This window comes from Crinia signifera, chromosome 11 (genome assembly GCF_055691185.1).
Source record: "Crinia signifera chromosome 11, ASM5569118v1, whole genome shotgun sequence".
NCBI classification, from domain to species: Eukaryota; Metazoa; Chordata; class Amphibia; order Anura; family Myobatrachidae; genus Crinia; species Crinia signifera.
The window spans coordinates 28,308,668-28,331,363 of NC_139227.1; the positions used below are offsets into that span (position 1 = coordinate 28,308,668).

General features: G+C 47.2%; 1 protein-coding gene across 4 annotated transcripts in view; it reads left to right on the forward strand.

Moving 5' to 3' along the window:
* LOC146046400 (serine/threonine-protein kinase Nek11-like) overlaps window positions 1-22,696 on the forward strand; it is a 243,622-nt gene that overhangs the window by 106,193 nt on the left and 114,733 nt on the right. For all 4 annotated transcript variants that reach the window (XM_083165682.1, XM_083165683.1, XM_083165684.1 and 1 more), the window contains exons 7-8: window positions 5,073-5,222; window positions 21,400-21,478. In XM_083165682.1, the coding sequence (XP_083021808.1) occupies window positions 5,073-5,222; window positions 21,400-21,478 (229 nt within the window). The remainder of the gene's footprint in view (window positions 1-5,072; window positions 5,223-21,399; window positions 21,479-22,696) is intronic.

A 22,696-nucleotide genomic window follows, 5' to 3' on the forward strand; every position in this document is an offset into this window, starting at 1 on the left:
TCCTGTCCCTGTATGTGTCTCTCTGTCACTCTCCTGTCCCTGTATGTGTCTCTCTGTCACTCTCCTGTCCCTGTATGTGTCTCTGTCACTCTCCTGTCCCTGTATGTGCCTCCCTGTCACTCTCCTGTCCCTGTGTGTGTCTCCCTGTCACTCTCCTGTCCCTGTGTGTGTCTCCCTGTCACTCTCCTGTCCCTGTGTGTGTCTCCCTGTCACTGTCCTGTCCCTTTGTGTGTCCCTCTGTCACTCTCCTGTCCCTGTGTGTGTCTCCCTGTCACTCTCCTGTCCCTGTGTGTGTCTCCCTGTCACTGTCCTGTCCCTGTGTGTGTCCCTCTGTCACTCTCCTGTCCGTGTGTGTGTCTCTCTGCCTCTCCCCGGTCCCTGTATGTGTCCCTGACTATTATCTGTCGTACTCTGCAGTTCTGTGTCTGTGTCCCTGCTGCTGTACTGTGTGTGAGTCGGGTGCTGGCTGCGCACAGTCAGATCCATTAGGAAGGGGTCATTAGAGGAGGCCTGGAAATATTTTTAGAAGGAGAGTGGCACAGTATGATATGCGAGAGGATGCGGCTGAGAGATCAGGAAAATGAGGCTGTCACTCTGTTACCAGCAGGAGGATAATTGGGGGAGCACAGGTCTCGGGTGGTGGTTTGAGCACCTGTTCCAATAAAAACAAGTAAACTTTGGCTCAGGCACATTAAGGAGGTAGATTGGGGATGTACCAATGTCAATATATTGGGGAGCTGAAATGAAACGCATCCTTTGGCTACCTGTGGGGCGTATACGGCATCTTTAGTCTGTGTGAAGGAGAATGATACTTATGGTGGTAAAAGTACACAGAAAGTAATAATCTGCTGAATGTCACCGTAGTCAGCTGTGACATATGCTGTACTTATTGCTGGTCCACCTGCAGCTCCAGGAGTCACCATAATTAGATCACCAGCTTCTTGTAGATCTCCAGAGGTGTGTGCCATGCAAGAGGACCGGAGTTGGCTACCCCTGGACTACTGTGTGGTGTCCCTGGGAGGGCTGGGCCTGGTCTCATGTGGATGGGGTATGGCCTATCACAGCAACCCCTGTTTTGTCATTTTGGGAGCGTGCCCAGCGCTCCTCGAGCAACTGGGCAACCTCCCTGCACTGATAGATGCCATCTATTCAGTGATTACCGGGCGGGTGCTACAGCGAGACAGTGTCCAATTAGCGGGAATGTCCCACTGTAATTGGGACAATTGTAAAGTATGCAGTGTTAATAAAGAGCAATGTAATGTGTATAAGGAGCAATAAGATGTGGTGTAACATGAATAAGGAGCAATGGGTCAAAGGCGCAACTAGCCGAGTGGGGACCAACCAAAATGCCTAGGATATCAAATTATTCAGGGCCAGCTCTGGATCTACCTGCAGCAGCAGTACATAGTCTGTCGCCTTACAAACGCAATAGAGAAACTGCCTGGGGTTTAGTGGGTAATTATTAGGGATGTGCACCGGCCACTTTTCGTGTTTTGGGTTCTGATTACCTTGAGGTTTTGGGTTCTAATGGGTTTTGCCAAAACACCCCCTAAACATTTTGTGTTTGGATTTTTTTGGTTTTTGGGTTCTGTTTTTTTTTTTTTTTTAAAGCATAAAAACTGCTCACATCGCAGAATTAGTTTTTTTTTTTTTTTTTTGCTCCTACGCTATATTAACCTCAATTTCCACTCATTTCCAGTATATTCTAAACACCTCACACCTCACAATATTGTTTTTAGGGCAAAAGGTTGCACCGAGGTAGCTGGATAACTATGTTAATATATAATTAAATTAATTAAATATTAATAATATAGCAGCCGCTATTTAAAACCTCGCAAAATCCGGCGCCGGGTGATGACGTTGCAGACGGACCCGAGTTAGGCGGGAATCTCAGAGCGCTGCTCGGAACCAGGCTCGGAATGATGACGTCCGTGGGGGCTCGGATCTCTGGAATCCGAGTCTGCACATCTCTAGTAATTATTATGGAGAGCGGTGATTTCTCACAGACTGAGCTATACTAATGAAGCAGTCAGGAACTTGAGGCAGTGTCACCAAACTGTCAGCTCCGTATACACACAAAGAACGTACAGGCTACAGCGTTTCACTGTTTGATGCCTTCTCCCAATCCCAGGTCATTAGAAAAAAACATTCTTGGTGGAAGAAAAGACCATTTACACAATGTACAGTAGGAAATAACACTCAAAGTGAACGTTATTGGGCATTGTATTAAGTTATCAATACCTCTCCCTTTAATTCCCTAATCATGTGGAAGTTGATAATCTTTACATTTCCCCTGTGATTTGTCACCTATGCACAGTATGCTTTAATTCGGGAACACAAACGGTCTCTTCAGCTCTTGTATGTAGAAGACAGATGTCACCATTGTCTAGTCATTGTCTGTTCCTGTAATGCCTGTGACAGTTCCCTCGCTGCCTTTTTTTTGGCAAACAGCAGCGTTGTTGACCTGACTTCATTTAATAATTACATTGCAATGTGTCAGGACAGTATGACAAAAGCTCAAACTCATTATACTCTGCCTTTGGAGTGAAATGTCACATGTTGCTCTTGCTATATTTTGCATTACGTGTTCTAGATCGCATCAGCGAACAGGCAATATTGCAGGTTTGCTGACATCATGAGTGTCATCGGGGGAGAAGGCAGCACTTAGAGCTGGTGCTGCCTCCTCCATAGTGGGAATTGGAAAACGGGTAGCTTGACACGATTAACCCGTTCACACTGCACAGTAACACGGCAACGAACCGGTAAGAGCCATTCGCTTTACCCGGTTTGTATTGCTGTGTTACCAGTTAGCTGTCTGGTTCGCCGGCCCCAGGGGGGGGGGCTGCTGTCGGGTTTGCCGGGGGGGGGGGGGGGGGGGGGTGGTGGAAGTGTGCTGTCAGGTTCGCTGGGGGGGGGCCTGCTGTCGGGTTTGCCTCACCGGGCTAGGCTGCTTTGATCCACTTGAGTGACAGTGGCAGGGAGGAAAGCACGGCCCAGCTGTAGGGGGGCAGGTTGCGGGGGAGGGGGGCTTCACTCACCGGGCTCCAGCCCATGGCCGCCATCTTTATGCCCGGCAGCTGACCAGGGGAGAGGCAGCGGTCAGCGGGAAAAGCAGCCAAATCCAGGCCGGCCCACCGGGAAATGGCCCGGTTTCCCGGTGGCCCAATCCGCCCCTGAGCACCGTTAACACTGCTGCAGCAGCAGCTGGGTCATGTGCGCACTCACTGCAGGCATGAAACTGAAAGTAAACTACAGTTTCCTCAAAGCTTTAATTTACTCTTAGTTTCTTCCCTGTAGTGCTGTTAGTGCACCCGGCAGCCAGATGAAGATGGGGCTAGTATTCTCAGCTCCTGACACCCCCTCACCAGCCTTTCAAAAGATTTTATTAACCAGTCAGCAGGCTCTGGAGGAGCTGGAGCAGTCTGAAAAGGGGGCGGGGCTAAACGCAGGACCTCAGGATGAATGGTGAGTGTGTGACAAGGTGCACTCTATATTTATCTGTGTAAATAGGTACTTATGTATTATCTGGGCTCCCATGTTAAATGCACCCCTTTTTTTCATACCCCTACTATCCAACTACGCATGGAGTTGATTTAATATCTCATAAGAAAAACGGGATGCCAGATATTACATAAGTACCTGTAAATATTATACTGTATACGTGCATGGGTGTGACTGTCTGTGAATAGATGTGTGACTATATGTATGCATACAGGTGTTTGACTATGTATATATGAGTGAATGTATGCATGTGTGTGACTATGGCCCTTATTCTGATCGGTGCGGCCGGATCCGAATATGCGGCCAGGACCGTGCGTGCGAAACCCCGCCTTCCATACGGATCGCCAACTCCGTCCGTATGCGGTAAGAAGCTGGCCGAACGGACCGCACGTATATTTTTCATGGAATACACCTCCTCCATCTCAGGGAACCTCCCCCATCATTCGATGGTCGCAGACCATCGAATGAAGGACCGAGTGGTCCACCAGCTCCCGCAACCTCAGACCACACGGGCATTTCTCCGTGCAAAAGCAGAGATCTGGGCGGGCAGCTGACATCCGGCGATGTCATATGTCCGCCCCCTACACGTGCGTCACGGCCGCATTACCATACGTACGCCCAGCGTTTGCATGGGAACGCCCATGAAACGCGGGGCGTATGCATATGGTAATGAGCCCAAATAGCCCTTCACGCCCCTCTCCACCCCCTGTTCGGAGTGTTCACATTTCATGCGGGATTTGGCCGTACGCCCCGCTCGCACATGCGCAGAGACGCCTCTGCACATGCGCAGACACAAAACATCGGCGGTACGAACGCACGCGGATATTACCGCACCAACCAGAATAAGGGCCTATATGTGTGATTTTATGTATAGTGTGTACACATTTGCACACATGCAGACAGGCTGACGGGACTGGGGGACGATGTGTAGTGGTGGGTGACAGAGATCCCAGTTTCAGCTACTGCCTAGTGCATACCTCCCAACAGTCGCAATGTTAGCGGTTAATAGATGCTGTGGGCATGCGCACAGCATCTATTTCTGGAGACAGAGGAAATTTGTAGGTCACACCTCCTGGTTGCTAGACCAAGCCCCCAAAATCCAGGTGCTGGCCATCAGTGCGTGCATGGGTCCCACGTGCATGCTAATAATGTTGGGAGGTACAGTATGGTAGTGTATGGGGGGTAACTGATTTTATCTGTGGTATTTGGGGGTGGCAGGTGCTGTCTGTTGGTCTGAGGATCACTTGCCATGTATGTATAGTTGGGGGTGGGGGCGCACTACCATCTTTGTCACCTCCGGGCACCTGGTATGAACTTGCGCCACTGAACCCAGTAATTAGGTGTGATCTGAAAGGGGTATGGATAACTAGAGTTCTCTCTGACAGCCATGCACAGCTAATGGTGACAGATGGGTGGACACACTGCTACATTGGGATTGGAGGAAAGGCTTACCAGAAAGGTTACTTTACACAAAGTAGGTGATGCCTTTACCTACAAATTCTGCACAAAGGAACTCTCTAGATCCCGGCATAATCCCACCTAACTCTTCTCATTCTTTGTGTGTATTGCAGGTCCCTGGGCTGTATTCTGTATGAAATGTGTGCTCTCAAACGTGCCTATGACTGTCCCGGATGGATTAAACTGATATCAATGATAGTGAATGGTCCCTGTCCCTCCCTTCCGTCTATGTATTCTGCAGAGCTCAATGGTATCCTGCAAAGGTGAGTGTATAACCCAGTACCACAGAGCTGGAGGTTCCGATCTACGGGAGCCTCAGGGCTACTGTGCCGTTATCCAGCACAACATACATGTTGAATAGTAGTGACTAGTGTTTATAGATGAGTACAAATCATGAACAATCAATGTTAATACTTTTTTTATAACTACAGTAAATGCAGCGGGCGCATTAATCGGGGTGATGCGACACGTAACCTGACAATTTAATAGGAAGAGGTGACATGACTTAGGCACTGCTGACGCACACTTCTCTACTCGCAGGGGGTGGGATGTATTAAAATACACCGCCGCCCATCGCACCAATGTTGATCACATATGTACTAACATATGCGATCAACATCGCATTGTGGTGACGCAGGCCCCAGCGATAACTGAAGTGGTGTGCGGGGGTCTCCGTCACATCCTCAGGCTCTCTCTGGCCGGGAAGTATAAGCCCTTTGCCCTTCCTCCTCCCACGTGAAGCCTGAAGGACCACAGGCTGTGTTTTCTAGGGGAAGGAGGAGGTTTGGCCGGGAGTGCGGTCAGGGTTGGAGGCGGGCGGCGTTAAGAAGCCCATAGGCTTCTATCGCATTTTTCCTTTAGTACATCCCGCCCAGGATGTCTGCGAGAGTCCGAAATGCCCGGAAGTCCTATCAGTCTCCTGGAAGAGAAGCCCACCCTCCAAAAAAAATGGGTTCACGTTGTTATTCTATGAGAAATGTTCATCTCCCCCACCCCTCCCCCCACACACACACACAATCACACACTCCACAACGACGGAATAGTGTCACTTCTCCCCAGTGGTGGAACTTGTGAGTTGTTGGCTCAGGTGGAAATATATAATTTGGGCCCCCCCTCCTCCACTCCAAACCAAGTTCACAATATGCCACACAGCGGGCTGCAGCAGTGGGTCCCTTGATCTACAGGGGCCCGGGGCAATGCACCTGTTGCACCAATGGTGGTTCCTCCTCTGCATCGCCCATACTCGTCACTTGGACCTCTTGTCCGACCTATAAAGTACTGTTTCCTAGTGTTACAAAGGTTATTTAATATGGAAAGCCATTTCAACCCTCACTAAAAGGGAGGTGCACAAAATCTACTATTGCAGCTGGAAACAGAGGTGATGCCGCCCATAGGCACACGTTTATTGGGCCCCCTCCCCCCAGCACACTCACACCTATTATAGGTATAAAAGTCACTGATGCAGGATACCGTCCTGATCCTGTGCAGCAGCTGTTAGTTTGAGAGAAGCTATTATTTTATTTCCCCATCAATTCAGCTGTACATACGAGTAGCCATGCAGATGCACCCAGGCCCCTGACCTACAAAAACTTCTCGTATAGAAGAGGCAGCTACAGGGCCTGATTAAAGGTACCAGGTGCCCTAGGCTAAAACACATGTAGCCCCCTGTGTAATGCTGCTAAACACACGTGCATGGGTGCACAGGGACTCGCCAGTTATACTGCCCATGTGCATGTAACCAAGGTTACACAACTGGCATGTAGGATCTAATGCTTGTGGCGTGGGAAGGAGACTTTGGCTTTAGGCTGCCCAGCTGGTGCTGTAGCACAATGTACATATAGCTCCATCAGTACATTGGCACAGCCATCTGGCAGTCACCATAAGAACTTATACTGAACCCAGGTGGCACAATAGTGTTGTTCTGCTCTTGCCATCTATGCTTTTATGACGATGATTTTAAGCCATCAACCATTGATAGTCATCGATAGTCATTGCCCACAGCAACCAATTTGGAAAATTCTAGACAGAATCTGGTTGACATGGGCAACACCACCACCTGTCTCTTTAGAAGCTGTAGTAAATCCCTTCAGTGTGCCGCTTAATGTCTGTGTAGGCGATCATTGATGTCTGACTGACACCTCCCAGCGGACACCAGGCAGCCCTGCAGGCAGATCACATTCTCCTCATCATTGCATTTTTGTATGACACTGCAAATCTTCTGGAAATGGAGTGTGCAATCACTGGGTAAGAAGCTGCTGTCCCACAGGGAGGAATCTGTGAACATCCAGAGAAACATATGACAAATCCCCACACTTTCCGGATGCGGTTACTGGGCCAGAGTCTGCAGATCTGCCTCTGGGAATATGGTATCGACAAGTTCCTGGTTTGTCGCCAGGAGATCACATGTCCGTTAAACCCTACAGTTCTACAGCTTCTTGCAGAACTGACAGCCAGTTACAGCGTTCATCTCTTCCCTACATTAAGATGGCCAACAAAAAACAAAAACCTATTTATTTAGCACAGACTAGCTGTGTACGACATTGCCGCAACGAAACCGAGCAAGAAAATCAGAAAACACGTCCGGTTCACAACCTATACTACATTAGGCCCTCTGGTACCTTTTCTAAATCAATACAACACAAATGATGAGACAATATTGCACAAAAAAAAAAAAGACATGATAAAAACTTTTGCAAATATGGGGCGTACAGTGGGTGTATTATGGGAGTGTCTGAGCGAGTCAATGCAAGCGGCTACATTCCCAGATGCAAAGCCACAGGGATAGGAGGCCATGGTCAGGCAGAGAAACTGCACATTGTTACGTACCGCCTAGAGCGGATCGGTGTAAATCTGCTGTATGTATTCTGTTGAAGTTTGTATGTTTTCCCTGGATCTGTACTCCGGGTTTTGCGGATCCACCTTGCCTGGGTTTTGTGCACACCTTGGTCTTGGGTGTGGCTGCCTGCTAGGCCTCTGGGTAATTAGGATTAGCATTCAGACAGTAGAGACTAGATCCCCTTCAGTTTTACAGCATGTGATGTTCGGTGGGGGCGGAAGTTGTTAGATGCCCTCACAACGTTTTTTATTTTATCTGTAATTCACGTAGGTGTTGGTTATTTTGTTTTATTTTAGCTGCATTGTACCCTCGCGGGCTCGCTACGCTCGCATGCTTCGGGCACGGTGGCTCGCTTGGCTCGCCACATATTTATATTTCCCCTCCAGGTATATGTGGACCCAGGGCATGATGGGAAAATTGTCAAAACTGAAGTGGATCTAGACACTACGGCATTCAGACCCTGCCGGTTATAGTTCTGCTTTAGTCTTGTCAGAGTTTTGTTTAAGCCTTGTTTTATTATGGTTAAAGTCTTGTCAGAATCCTGTCATAGTCCTGAGTATTCCAGCTAGCACTTCTGCCGTATGTCCTGCAAAGTCCTGCCGGTGCCAGTGTACCTTTGTTGTAGTCTGAGAGATCCTGCCGGGTGTCCAGTGAAGTCCTGCCTGTGATCCATTGCTGCAGTCTGAGAAACCCTGTATGAACACAGACCCTGTCTGACAGAGATAAGTGCTGGTTTTTCCACCTTCAGTATTTCAGCTTATCCCTGTTAGAGTTTAGCTGTGTGGAGTATATGTCCTCTCTTATTAGGGGGTTCTGCTATCCAGCTCATGCTTGCCTACCTGACCCTCTCCTTCAGGGAGAAAATGCTCTGTTCCTGGACTTCCCTGGTAATGGAGGATTGCCATCACCTGTGGTGAAACACGTGCGCGTTTGCATATGAGTCAAGCCCATGGCGCCAGTCTACATTGCCTTACCTTTTTACTTTGCAGCCCACAGAAGCGAACAGCGTGACCAGCAAAGCAGTCGTCAGATATGTGGACGGCCTTACTGAACATCACCCCTAATCAACTGAACCCAGTTTGTGCTCTTATACAGCCAATCAGAATACATGATTTCCTTTGTGGTTCGGTTGTGTCTCCAGCTAACCTCCCTATGGTTTAATATTCTTCTTGTGTTCCATAAACAGCCAGCGATCCATCTGTTTGGTGACTGGGCCAAAACAAGAGCATTGTCATCCAGGTGGCTGGAAAATCAGAACAAATTACCCCCAATTAACCCAAATGAAGGTCTTCTACTGTTGTCACCCTTTACTTTTTACAGTGTATTTTGAAAGGCAGGACTCAGGGCTCTCTACAGTAGGCCCTTGTCTCTGGGTTTCTATGGTTACACAGTACATGTATTCCTGTGCAATGACGTCTCCTTATGCTGTATCATTCAAAAGCTCAGATAACTCTGACAGGTAAACCCCAAATCCTATATAATAAAAGGCTAATGCTCCTCGTCACCTCTATGGGGTGAGTTCAAATGTTTTGCACGTTGGGGCAACTAGATGGCGCATGACTGAGCAATACAAGTGTTTTCCCGTGTGTGTTCGGGAACAGCTGCTGGCACTGACATTGTTATGTTGTTCTGTAATTTTGGGCTGGTTACTAGTTACATATCTTGATCCTTTTGGGAAATCATGAGAGAGCCAATCAATCAGCTTCTTTCAGTTTACAGTCTGTAATACAGTTAGAATCTGATTTTTTTTTATAGTTTATCTCCTAAATATGATAACTCTCCCCCACAGAGACAAGTTAACATGCTCACGATAAACCCTTTGGCGGTTCAGAAAAGGGGGTTAATCCTATTTTTTACGCCATGAACTTGCAGGTGCGAGTCATCATTTACGACGGCTGAGATTCGCACAAATGCCCCATTGGGCTCCAAACACTTTTGTGCAGTGGGGCTGCCCCCCCCCCCCCCTTCTCATCTCATTGGATTAACCCCAAGGTATCCCTACATAAATGGCTTATCTGACAGCCAATCAGAATGCCCCCCAGAGTTTTATAGGGAGTGATTTACCCTGCTAGGGGATTTGTTTTAAGCCTAAGGTATTTACTTACCAATGAATAATGGTAGTCACTGCAGAATAGGATGCTGGGGATTCTCTTATAATTATCCCGCTCAGACATTGGGCCTAATTCAGACTTGATCGCACAACTGCGAATTAGCAGGCAAGGTGATTATCGATAGCTTGTGCATGCTATGGCCTGTGGTACACATGCGCGAGGCCATCCTGCGATAAAAAATAATTTCAATCGCTGAACGTATGCAGGGTGATTGACAGGAGGCCGGCGTTTCGGTGTGGTAACGGGCCATTGTCTGGGAAAACGCAGGTGCGCCCTGTCATGTGACATCAACTCCGGCCCCTGTTTGTTTGAATCGTAGCATGGCCATCGCTCTCCCCGCCGCCCCCCCCCCCCCTCCTCGCAGCCGGTATCGGCAAGGGTGTACACCCCCCCCCCCCCCCATCTAGGCCCTAAATTGGCATAAAATAATATTAGTAATTATTTTTTTACCCCCAGTACATAAATCTAATGCCCCTCTTAGTGATAGGCTACGGTCGCTAGGTCGACACTTTGAAGATCAACATTACATTAAGTCAACCACTAAAGGTCAACTGGGTCAGAAGGTCAACACAAGAATTAATTCGACAATGGGAAGGTCGACAGTCAAAGGGTCGACATAAATTTTCCAAGTCGTTTTGAGCCGACGCGTGCTGACAGGGGATATTTCATACCCTACCATCCTCTAGGGGCGCAGAGGGAGAATACAATAGTGTGCCGGAGCATGGTGAATGCATCGAGCCGTGCAAGAGGACGCAGTACACTGATATGGTATCTATGTCGACTTACGTCGAAATTCGGACCAAAAACATAACAAAATTTATGTCGACCTTCACATTGTTGACCTAATGATTTTGTCGTCCTTCCGTGTTGACCTCGACCTTTAGTGGTCGACCTAATGTATATCGGCCGTCATACAGTTGACCCTTTGTCCCGTACCCCCTGTGATCATGCACCAAGAGCACAGTTCCCTGGCCCTAGTCTTGCCACGTAGGCTGGCTCTATGTTCTTGAGGCTGACAGAGACATTGAGTGCAGAGAAAGATCGCTCACAGCTCTGCCTCAGAGACCCTATTGCAGCTAGCTGGCACCGTATGTCTGCACTGCTTCTGACAAGTTCCCCAGAGCCCAGCAACTCGCTCAGAACATCCCACGATCAAACCAGCAGGCATTACCACTCATGAAAGGCGAAGAGAATGGACAGTGCCAGCCTCCTCATTACCGCCCCCAAAGCACTGAGTGCATGCAGAAGAGTCATCCTTAGAACATCCAGACAGAGAGAGCGAAAACTGAGGGGGAGGGTCAATGTATCACTTATTTCAGTAACAGGCAAAAGGGACACAATTTTCACTCTGGGAGAGTGTGAAACTAGGTCGGAGCGAGTGCTTCTGAGGTCTAGGGAACCGCCTGGAAAATAAGAGGCTTATGGGCCAGATTCTCTAAGCTTCAAAAGTGATAAAAGGAAGAGTGATAAACAGCCAGCCAATCAGCACCTGTCTGACATTTTTCAAACACAGTCTGTGACATGGCAGATAGCTGATTGGCTGGCTGTTTATCACTCTCCATTTTATCACTTTTTAAGCTTAGAGAATCTGGCGCTATAGGTGATGTGCGGAGGGGGAGTGGCGGAGAAGCTGGGTGAGAAGAACCCTTTAATTACCAAAGAAGCTTGCTAAGTTTCAGCTTTCCACCGGCTGGTAGGGATTTAAAGGTCTAGGCCTCAACTGGTGGAGTGCTTATATAGAATAATAGTAGTGATGTTAGGGTAGCACAGATCGTGTAGTGGCTAGCATTGCTACCGCACAGCACTGAGGTCATGGATTCAATCCACACCCTGGCCCTAACTATGTAGAGTTTGTATGTTCTCCCTGTTATAGAGTGGGTTTACTCTGAGTACTCTGGGTTCCTCCCACAATCAGTGGCGTAATTACTGTAAGGCAGCCCCAGCAGCTGCATGGGGGAGCAAGCAGCAGCAGGCTCTGTGTGGGCACTGGCACCCGCTCGACGCACTGACATGCTGCTGCCTACCACTGCTCACTGACTGAGCACTGGAGGGAGTCAGCCGCAGCGCGGGTGGGGCCATGGCAGAGATGTCAAATTCCCCCACTGATTCAATTGACTATACACAGAACCAGTTAATTGGCTACTGTGTATGCTGGTCTCTCTTCCTCTCTCCTGCTTCAACTCCTCCGTTATGCGTGTGACATCATCACGTCACAAGCTGGGAAATGCTGGAGAGGGGGAAGGGGGAGGCGCCACAAACTTTTTGGCAGGGGGGAGCAAAATGTATAGTTACGCCACTGCCCACAATCCAAAAACATACTGGTCATTTCATTGGCTCCTACAAATAAAAAAATATATATATTAACCCTAGTGTTTGTGTGTACATGTGTTTAGGACAACTTCTATGTTTCCAAAAATCAAATTGGCCCACACTGGCGCCTACCCTCCCCATAGACTTCCCTGTCTGACAGCTGGTGCGGCAGAGGAGGGTCCATGTACATGTTCTACAAAAGGGGGTGTGGCTTAGCATCCTGACCGGCGGGTATCCAGGAGTGTAGGCTGCCCCCAGAGGCTGCAGTACACATTGCAGGCGCTGGCATTTTGGCGAGTGACTCCGGGGTGCAGCCAGCACCCCCCCGTACTGACACCACTGCCCTGATTACATATGCCCTTACAGCAAATGATCATATGAAACTGGCTTTTCTCTCAGTTAAAAATTGCAGAGACTGGTATGTCACATGTGCACGTCCATTTTGTTTAATAGCAGTAAAGATTTTATGGAATCATCTAATATAGAGTTTCCCAAACGCCACCATTACAGTGCAGGTTTTAAGGCTATCCAGATGGTTAAATTAAGTTTACTGAGGTACAAATGAAGTCACCTGTGCTCAATCATGGATATCCTTAAAACTTTGACTGTAATGGCATTTGGGAAACTCTGCCATAACAGGTCTACCTTTAAAGCTGTACAAACACGAGCACGAAAATCTGGTAATGTATGGGAGCAAATAACGGTACTTGTGTATTATCACGGCGCCCACGATTTCCAACATAGGGCATTGTATCAGTCGTATCGCATGCGATCCGATCGCATGTGATGCGATACCACCCAATTTTTTATTGTACAGGCACCCTGATGGGTGATCACTATGTTAAATGCACCCCCAGACCCGATTTTTAATTGTACAGCCACCCTGATGGGTGATTACTATGTTAAATGCACCCCCATTGTTAACGCCACCCCCACTATCAACGCCAACCCGAAGCGTGGCACAGCAGTACGCATCCTCCGACCTTTTCATACCCCCACTATCCACGTCAGCGTGGAGTTAATTTTAGATAGTGTGACGAGCCCGAAGCGTGGCGAGGGGATGCGGAATACATGTGAAGTAATGTATTATGTATGAGATGCTCTGTCAAGCTCTCCATAGCCCTTAAATGGCCATTTTTATTGACATACACAAGGAAAGGCAGTGCTGACCCAGGTCCAGTGTAAACGATGCAGACCCAGTCGAAGTGCTGTATTAAACCCCTTTTACACCAAAAACCCTGGTCAGATCCTGGTCTTTGAACACTGGAGTTTCCAGGATCTGACCCTGCTTTATACCACAGCACTTTGACCAGGGTTGGACCTGGGTCTGCACCATTTACACTGAACCTGGGTCAGCCCTGTGTTTTCTTGTGGATGCATTAAAAATGCTTGCTCGTTGCCAAGGGGGGTGAAATTGCTCATTGCCAGGGGGATTTCTCGCTGCCAAAAGGGGTGAAATTGCTCGTTGCCAAGGGGCAGGGCCATGCTAGAGCATTAGGGGCCCAAGGACATATATATCCCCCTCAGCAGCCTGACAGCTTCTCCACCCCCCCCCCCCCTCAGCAGCAGTAGACACCCCCCCTCCTCCTGCAGCAGAGGGGACAGCTCTGCACGCCGTGCAAGGACCCGCTGTGGGTGCCTCAACCCACAGCGGGACCATTTACACCGGTCTCTACACGGGTCCTGACAGTGTTCTACCAAGGTCAGGACCTGGGTAGAGGACCCATGTAAATGGACACGGCTTCACCCCATTTACACCGCGGATCCGGGTCTGACCCGCCGCTAACCCGGATTTTTCGGCGATGTGAAAGGGATATAATATAAAACTAGTTAAAAGCCCATCAGAATGACCGCTTAGTCCCTCCTACCTCCAATCTCTGTCTTCACAGCCCCCTCTCGCCATATCCAGCAAATTTGAAACAAATCATTTTACTTTAATTTTTTATTAAACAGTAATTTGATCTGTCAAGTGATCTCTAGTGGTCACTGTGGGGTACTTCACCTCAAAAAGTTGAGGAGTAGTTAGGCTTTTATATAGAGATTTAGTGTTGATTCACATAGCGGACTTCTTGGGCCATTAGCACACATTATTAGCATACTTTTTAATTTATGTAAAAAGTGATAGATTTTAAAGGGGGAGAACTTGGGGCTAGGCTGTGGGGGGCAGGGAGGGCGAGTTAGGGTTAGGAATTAACAAGGGAGGGTTGTGCACTAAGTGGGCGTGGTCGGGGTTAGCAGCTCTTCCAACACACCTATGAGGTGGCTGCCCAATGTCGTTTTTGTTTTTGGGGTGTCGCCAGTAGCCCTAATCCCCAGTTTTGTTGTATGTTCAGATTATGATGAAATGGGACCAGTGGGTATGGGAGCTCCAATGGTAATGGTCCATCAGGAACAGTTGGAATATTTTGGAGCTTCCCCTCAACCCTTCATTCAATGGGCAATGACTCTGTTGAGCCTGTGGAATACATTCTGCGCTGATGTTCTGCAGAAATACATTTTAGCCCAAATCGCTGCCAGCTTCTAGATCAGCATCTTGCCTGGAACTATTATTTGTCCATCTAGCCAATCTTCTGGTTTGCCGGAAATGATGGTAATAGATAATGGCTATGGCAACTGCTGTAAGTAGGATTGTGATGACAAAGGCAGCAAAGCAGATGATGGCGATGCTTTGTGTTTGTTGATCTTTCATGTCATCTTTCAGATCCTCAAAATATCCTTTAATGTCACCTACTGGCATTAGCTGTCTCTCCTGGGTGTCCCAATCAGATGGAGCTGACTCCTCCTCCTCCATGTCTGTGTCGGGCTCCGCGGTAATAGCAGCCCTTGGACTATCCGACATTCGCTCTTTATCCTCAGTGTCCCAATCCGATGATGCTGGATTTGACTCCATGTCGGGCTCCGCGGTATCCGCTTCCATTGGACTTTCCGGTAGGAATTCGTCCTCCTCATTGTCCCAATATATTGGAGCTGGTTCTAGATCTTTCTTGTATGTGACGGGCTCCTCGGTACCAGCCATGCGACTTTCCGGCATTAGCTCCTTATTCTGAGATTCCCAGCCTGATGGAGTTGGCTGTAATTCTCTCATGTTTGTGTCGGGCTCCTCGGTACCAGCCATGCGACTTAGAGCCGTCTTCAGAGTTTGAGCTGGGACTAACAGTGCTCCCTCTGTGACAATCACTTTGGGAACGGCCATGGCAAGTCTTTCCTTCAAAAGTTGATTTGTCCTCTCCAATATCATCTTTTCATCTTCGTCGCTCAGTGGACTAAGTGATGTTTCCTGTCCATCGGAGACTTTAATAAGCATTCCTGCCAATAATAGCAGGAGGCAAATAAAACAATCCATCATGTTCGCTCTCTATGCAGAGAAATGAAAATGATCTGTGCTGTTGAGCCTATTGTGCCTGTTGGGCACATTGTGACATCACTGTGATGTCACATGCTCCTGGGCCCATTGTGACATCACTATGATAAGGTCACATGTTGTAGGGAGGAGACTGTTGTGGTTTTTTTTTTTTTCCCATAGCTGTCTCCTCAGGGAAAATGTGGGTTACTTAATGATATTTATATGCAATATACAACCAGTAGAGTTTCTGCACCTTATGGTTCTATATGTCACTTATTTTTAAATAATTTTGTATCCCTTTTTATGTTCCTATTTTTTTGGGGGTTCCGGGCTCTGCAGCGTAAAATAGTCCCCTGCTAATCAGAGGTCTTGTGGCCCAGTTTTGTATAATGCTGCTATGATGCAATTAAGCTATTAAATACGGACACAACATCGGTTCTATTGTAATGTGACAAAGTGTGAGGTTTAGATAATTACTAGCCTATTATATCAGCCTGATTCCGCACATATGCCTAAATACATAGAGATAAAAAGACAGGATGTGGGGATAGAATACAGGCAACACTCAAGCTTTTTAAGAAGCCTTTATGATCAAGAGCATCTTATTATTCTGAGATGTGTGAAAAAATAAGTCATTATTCTTAAATTGAAGAGAAAGACATTAATCATACCTCCCAACGTTGAGGCGGTTAGGAGGGTACAAAAAAGGGGACAGGGCCTTGTGTTCTAGGACGGTTTTAAGGCATACTTGCCTACTTTTGAAAACTAGTTTCAGGGAGATTATAGTTGGTAGTAGAATTTTGCACAGTGCCCCATTGAGGGGGCGTGTCATGCTTCTCCCAAAGGGAATGTCTAGTTCCATATATGGGGAGATTGTGAAAAGAGATTGTAAACGTGGCACCTAGAAGCGTGGGTGTGTACTGCTACATCTGCGAGGAATCTTGTAAAATGACTTATATCCAAATGTAGATGAGCCCAAAGCAGTAAGTAAGAGATACTATACTTGGTAATGTGCTGGGAAATGGCGCTAATGATTCAATGTAAATGTACCTGTCTCTCATTCCTTTTTTTCACAAAAAAGTAACCGTGTAATGTGAGCTAGGGGACATGAGGGAGATTTCTAGACTAATGAGGGAGAGAGGGAGATTGCTGCTATTTCAGGGAGTCTCCTGCAGAATGCAGGAGGGGAGGTAACTATGATGTAACAGTGTAATGTGGGATAGGTGACATGAGGGAGATTGCTAGACTAACAAGGGAGAGAGGGTGATTGCTCCTATTCCAGGGTGTCTCCTGCGGAATGCAGCAGGGTAGGCAGCTATGGTTTAAGAGAGCATGGTTTGTGCAAAGTAGCAGGTGAAAGGAAGATTTCCCAAACTCCCATCCAGGTGTTGGGACAGCAGGACAGCTCTTCTCTGCGATGGGTTCCTATCAGACCCTGGGCCCAAGCAGCAATTTTTGTGGGCTCTATCAATAAAAATCACGGGAAAGTAACAGGTCAGAATTTTGACATTCAGAATGTTGACACCAGAATATTTGCAGTTTGAATGTTGACTTGAATGTCAGGTCTATATGTAAAATGTTGACATGGTAAAAATGTTGATGCATTTGGTGCTATTCAATTACTCGTAGATTTCTGCTCCCACATCCTGAGGGGTGAGCAGAAATCCAACAAAATTAGTACCTGCCAATTAAGACTCCCAATTGCAGTTGACAGCTAAGGAATAAAATGAAGGCCTAATTTATTCCATACTTGTTAGCTATCACCCATCCCGATGTTCCGTGGGGGAAAAGTTGTTAAGGTGACTGCCAGGTGGCTGTGCCAATGTAACTTACTGATGGAACCATTACTTTATGTACATTGTGCTACAGCACCAGCCGGGCAGCCTACAGCCAAAGTCTACATCACACACCACAAGCATTAGATCCTACATGCCAGTTGTGTAACCTTGGTTACATGCACATGGGCAGTATGACTGGCGAGTCCCTGATCACCCATACATGTGTGTTTAGCAGCATTGCACAGGGAGCTACATGTGTATTAGCCTATGGCAGTGGTTCCCAACCCTGGTCCTCAAGTACCCCCAACAGTGCACGTTTTCCAGGCCCCCCTGCAGGTGCACAGATTATTCAGGCAAATTTCAACAGATCACAGGTGGATCACGTGGATCATTAGTTAGTTCACGTGTGATTCTGTGTGGAGACCTGGAAAACATGCACTGTTGGGGGTCCTTGAGGACCAGGGTTGGGAACCACTGGCCTAGGGCACCTGGGACCTTTAATCAGGCCCTGATGGACAGGCTGTATTTTCAGTGATGTCACTGGTTCAAAGAGAAAATATATGCCCCAATTTCAGTGAGGTGACTCCTTTCTTGGGAATGTATAGAGCTGGTTTGAAGCTGCTGGGTCTTTTCATTTGCACCCAAAAATCTAAACAAGAGTCATGTTCTTGCTCTCTGAACAGGACTGGTAATGTGGTAGTTGCCCAACTACAGTAAACCTAATGTACCATCGTGTGCAGCTGACACAATAAACTCTGGGGTTATTCAGTATGACTCGCAAGGAGATGAATATGGTCCCGTTCCGAATGTGGGGGGTCTGCATATGTGCTTATTTGCGCATGTGCAGACTCTCCGTACGAATGCCTTCAGCGAGTATCGCTCTTGCCGAGGCGTTCGCACGAATAGGGGAGGGAGGGGTGCGGAGGGGAATGGCGTTCCCTGCTCGGGCAGGCGGCTGACGTCACATGACGAACTGAAATAAAAGTCCGTTTAGGCTGACTTTTATTTCCGAAGGGGAGAGAAAACATTTGAGGGTCGGCGACCATGAAATTATTTCTCTCTCCTTCGGCCGCATGCCGGGGGTGCAGGTACCCGGATGGGCGGCGAACAGCGTTAAGCTAAGCAGCGAATGACCATACTGAATCAGGCCCTCTGCCTGACCCTTTGGTAAATAAAAGTTCATCAATATTAACTTATGCAGAGACATACATGTAAGACCAGACAGAGGAGAGTATCCGATACACAATCAGAGTCTGCTTGGCTGCCACCTCCAAAACTTTTCTGCCGTAGGCGGCTGATGACTTTATCTAACGTTCCAGACAGCCCTGCCCCTACCTATAACTCTAAGTTTGACAACTATGAATTTCTGGGTCACTAAAAATAATTTACCCCCTGGTCAAAAAAGTGCCAGGCAGACTCCGGTAATGAGGCCTCAGATTTGTGCCACTGACTGTGTATAATTGTTACATCGCTCACAATCACTCTGCTGAGCAGAACAATTATGTTTGCATCTAATTGCATTACCAGATGCACTGGAAAACACATCTTGGAGGGCAGACTGCTTGTTTGCTACAACTGAGCAGGAACACAGCAAGCTCTACTGCACAATGAGCGGGGGGGCAGACAGCACAGGGGCCGCAGAGAACCGGGCTCTATACTGGAGATGTGCTGTCCTTGGACGTTTCATTGGTAATCTAACACATTAACCGAATGGCTGTGCTCTGCTTCTTTCTGCTGCAGAATACCGTATTCAGTCAGTGATCAGAATATACCTATTCAACATAGATTCACTAGTAATAATCTTAGCAAAAAGGAACAGAACCATGGTCTCCGGAACTATTTGACATGTAGGGACTCATGGAATAAGTATGGGGAGATGTATCAAACATTCTAGAGCAGTGGTGTCAAACTCATGTCCCTCCAGCTGTTGTGTAACTACAAATCCCAGCATGCCCTGCCACAGTTTTAGCAATCCATTTTATAAAATCCGAGGCAGGACATTCTGGGACGTGTAGTTCCACAACAGCTGGAGGGCCATGAGTTTGACATCACTGTTCTAGAGGATTAAGTGGTAAAGTTGCCCGTAGCAACCAATCAGCTACAGAAGTACATTCTACAATAGGATAACTAGAAGATGATTTTTTGCTATGGGCAATTTCTTCACCTATAGATTTTAGGTGGTTTGTTATATAGATCTCCCCTAAGCCCCATACACACTATAGTAAAAGATATCGCTGAGAAGGGCCCTTCTGTGTATATGTGTGTGTGTATGTATATATATATATATGTATGTATATATATATATATATATATATATATATATATATATATATATAGATATAGATAGAGAGGGGGGTCCGGCAGCTCCACTTAAATAATTCCTCGGCGGGTGCCCGCTAGCAGCTGTAAGACAGCTATATACACAGTCTTGGGGGAAGAAGCAGCACTCCAGCCTTTAAAGAAATAGTGTTTAATCAGTCACAGCAAAAACAGCAACGTTTCAATACATGCCGAGCCTGAGGAAAATACGCCATGTATTGAAACGTTGCTGTTTTTGCTGTGACTGATTAAACACTATTTCTTTAAAGGCTGGAGTGCTGCTTCTTCCCCCAAGACTGTGTGTATATATATATATATATATATATATATATATATATATATATATATATATATATATATATATGTGTATATTATATATACACATGTATATATGTATATAGTAAATACAGCTAATGCATACTTGATAATGCAATGCACTTTAGAAAAATACCCCATGGCCCTATGCAGTAAAAGCTAACATATGTATAATTCAACTGCACAATCTAGAACCTGGTCCCTAGAGAAGGAGAGGTGGGCCCTCAGGAATTGGGGCCCACTGGTGGTATCCCCGAACCATACTTGCCTACTTTTGAAAACTAGTTTCAGGGAGATTATAGTTGGTAGTAGAATTTTGAACAGCACTCCATTGAGGGGGCGTGTCATGCTCCACCTAAAGGGCGTGTCTAGTTCCATATATGGAGAGATTGTGAAAAGAGATTGTGAACGTGGCACCTAGAAGCGTGGCTGTGTACTGCTACATCTGAGAGGAATCTTTTAAAATGACTTATATCCAAATGTAGATGAGCCCAAAGCAGTTACTCAGAGCTACTATACTTGGTAAAGTGCTGGGAAATGGTGCAGATGCTTCAATGTAAATGTATCTCTCTCTCATTCATTTTCCCCAAAAATGTAACACTGTAATGTGGGCTAGGTGGCATGAGGGAGATTGCTAGACTAATGAGGGTGAGAGGGAGATTGCTGTTATTTCAGGGAGTCTCTTGATTGCAGGAGGGTAGGCAACCCTTGTCGGTAATTCCATCCCTGTAGTTGTCTGGAATGTAGGCTACTCTCCCGAGATCACAGTAATCCCCCCCCCCCCCATATGCTGTGAATTTCGGTGATGGGCCGCAATGACACCATTTGCCATTTGACACCTACCCTCCGTAGCTCCTGGGGTGGACCAGTTACAGTTGCCAAGTGTAGGCCAGTCTTCCTAATGCACTGGTTCCCTTTTTGTAACTATATAATCTGCCTCCACCGGGTGCACCTGACAGATGTACTTTAAAATTAAATTCAAACATTTCCAAAAATATATTTAAGTATAATAATCTAAAAAAAAAAACCTATAACGATGGATATAGTCTCATAATGTGATACCCAGGATAATTGTCTCTGGAGCGGTATGGCTTGGCTGTCAGTCATGTAACTTAATTGGATATAAATATATCAAGGAATTTGAACTTTGATATTTTGACAATTGCACTGGGACACAACATGCAAAGAACAGTCACTGCGGGCGACATTGTCAGTATTCCACTGGCTGTTACATCCATTGTAAGGCAAACTACAGTATATCCTGTATACCATCAGTTCTCTCCCACTTGCCCACAGGTCCTATAACCACTGTATAAGGTCGGTTTTCAGTGTCTATATTAATATCCTGTCTCCGGAGCTCTTATACTTTAGCTGTAGAACATGGTTTTTGTGCTGGGTCCTAACTGATATGTCCTATTGTATCCGCAGAATGCTGACCAAAGACCCAGATCTCCGACCAAGTGCCAGAGATGTCTTGACCTATCCATATGTAACAAATAAAGGAAAGGTGTGTATGCCTACACATAACACAGTGCTACAGAGCATGAGCTAGATCTATCTTTCTGCCCCCCATTTACTCTGTGCGCTACTGCCCACTCTGTTCTTTTCTGCCTCAATCCCCTGCACACCCCCCTTCTCCACTCCAATCCAACCACCTCCGTCGTCGGTCAATCGAGCCTATCCCCCTTGTTACCATACATATCTCTTTCCCCAGCACCCCATCCCATTTCCTTTGCAGTGGGAGGTATTGATGTGCACACTCAGGCCTCCACTGTACACGTATTAAGAGACGGGATGGGATAGACCATCTGCAATTATATATATTTATCTGTCCGGGATGTATTAATATACATCGCCGCCCTTTGCCGCCTGTCCGCCGCGATGCCAGCGCATATGTACTAAGATATGCGGCTAGCATCGCGATGCGGTGACGGAGGCCCCCCGTGATACCTTGGATGTGGTGGGGGGGGTCTCTGTCACCTTCCTGCCCCCTCCTGCATCCCCGGCGCCTCCTCCTCCCCCCTGCAGCCAGAAGGACGTTTGGCTGCGTCACTAGGGGGAGGAAGGTGCTACCTTCCGGGTCCAGGAGCACCTGGACCAGGTAAGCCAAAGGGAGGGGAGAGGGGGGTCGGCGGGTTTTTCGTCGGAGGTGTCGGGCGGCGAAAAGAAGCCCATAGGCTTCTATAGGGTATTGCCACCCAAAGGTGGCGATACCCTACAATGCGGTGATGTGGCGGCAGGGTTTTAATACATAGGAAAATGCGGTAAAACAGGGGTTTTACCGCATTTTCCCATTAGTACATCCCTCCCATGTCTGTGTTTGTAATGGTGACGGGAAGTCGATAATATAGCTGCTTGTTAAACAACAATGAATAACTATTAAATACCTGTCATCCTTTGCCCGGGAGATTTTGAAATGTATAATAATATTCTGGGCAAATCTTATATCTCCCTCCCACCCCCACCCCCCCACGTGCTCTACTGCATTGAATGTACAGGGTGAGGTCCCAGCTATGCTTTGTGACAATGGCCATTCTGCCAGGGTCAGGCTCTCTACAGCATTCAGCGTCCGAGTTCACCAGCAGGTCCGATCTCAAAGTCCAGCAGCAGCGGTTGTACCGTTACTTGTTGCAGTGCGGTCCTGCATATTTTAGCAGGGCTCCTGGATAGAGCCAATAACTATGTAGCAGCAGCATTTGTACCACGGAGCTCCATTGGAAAAGTT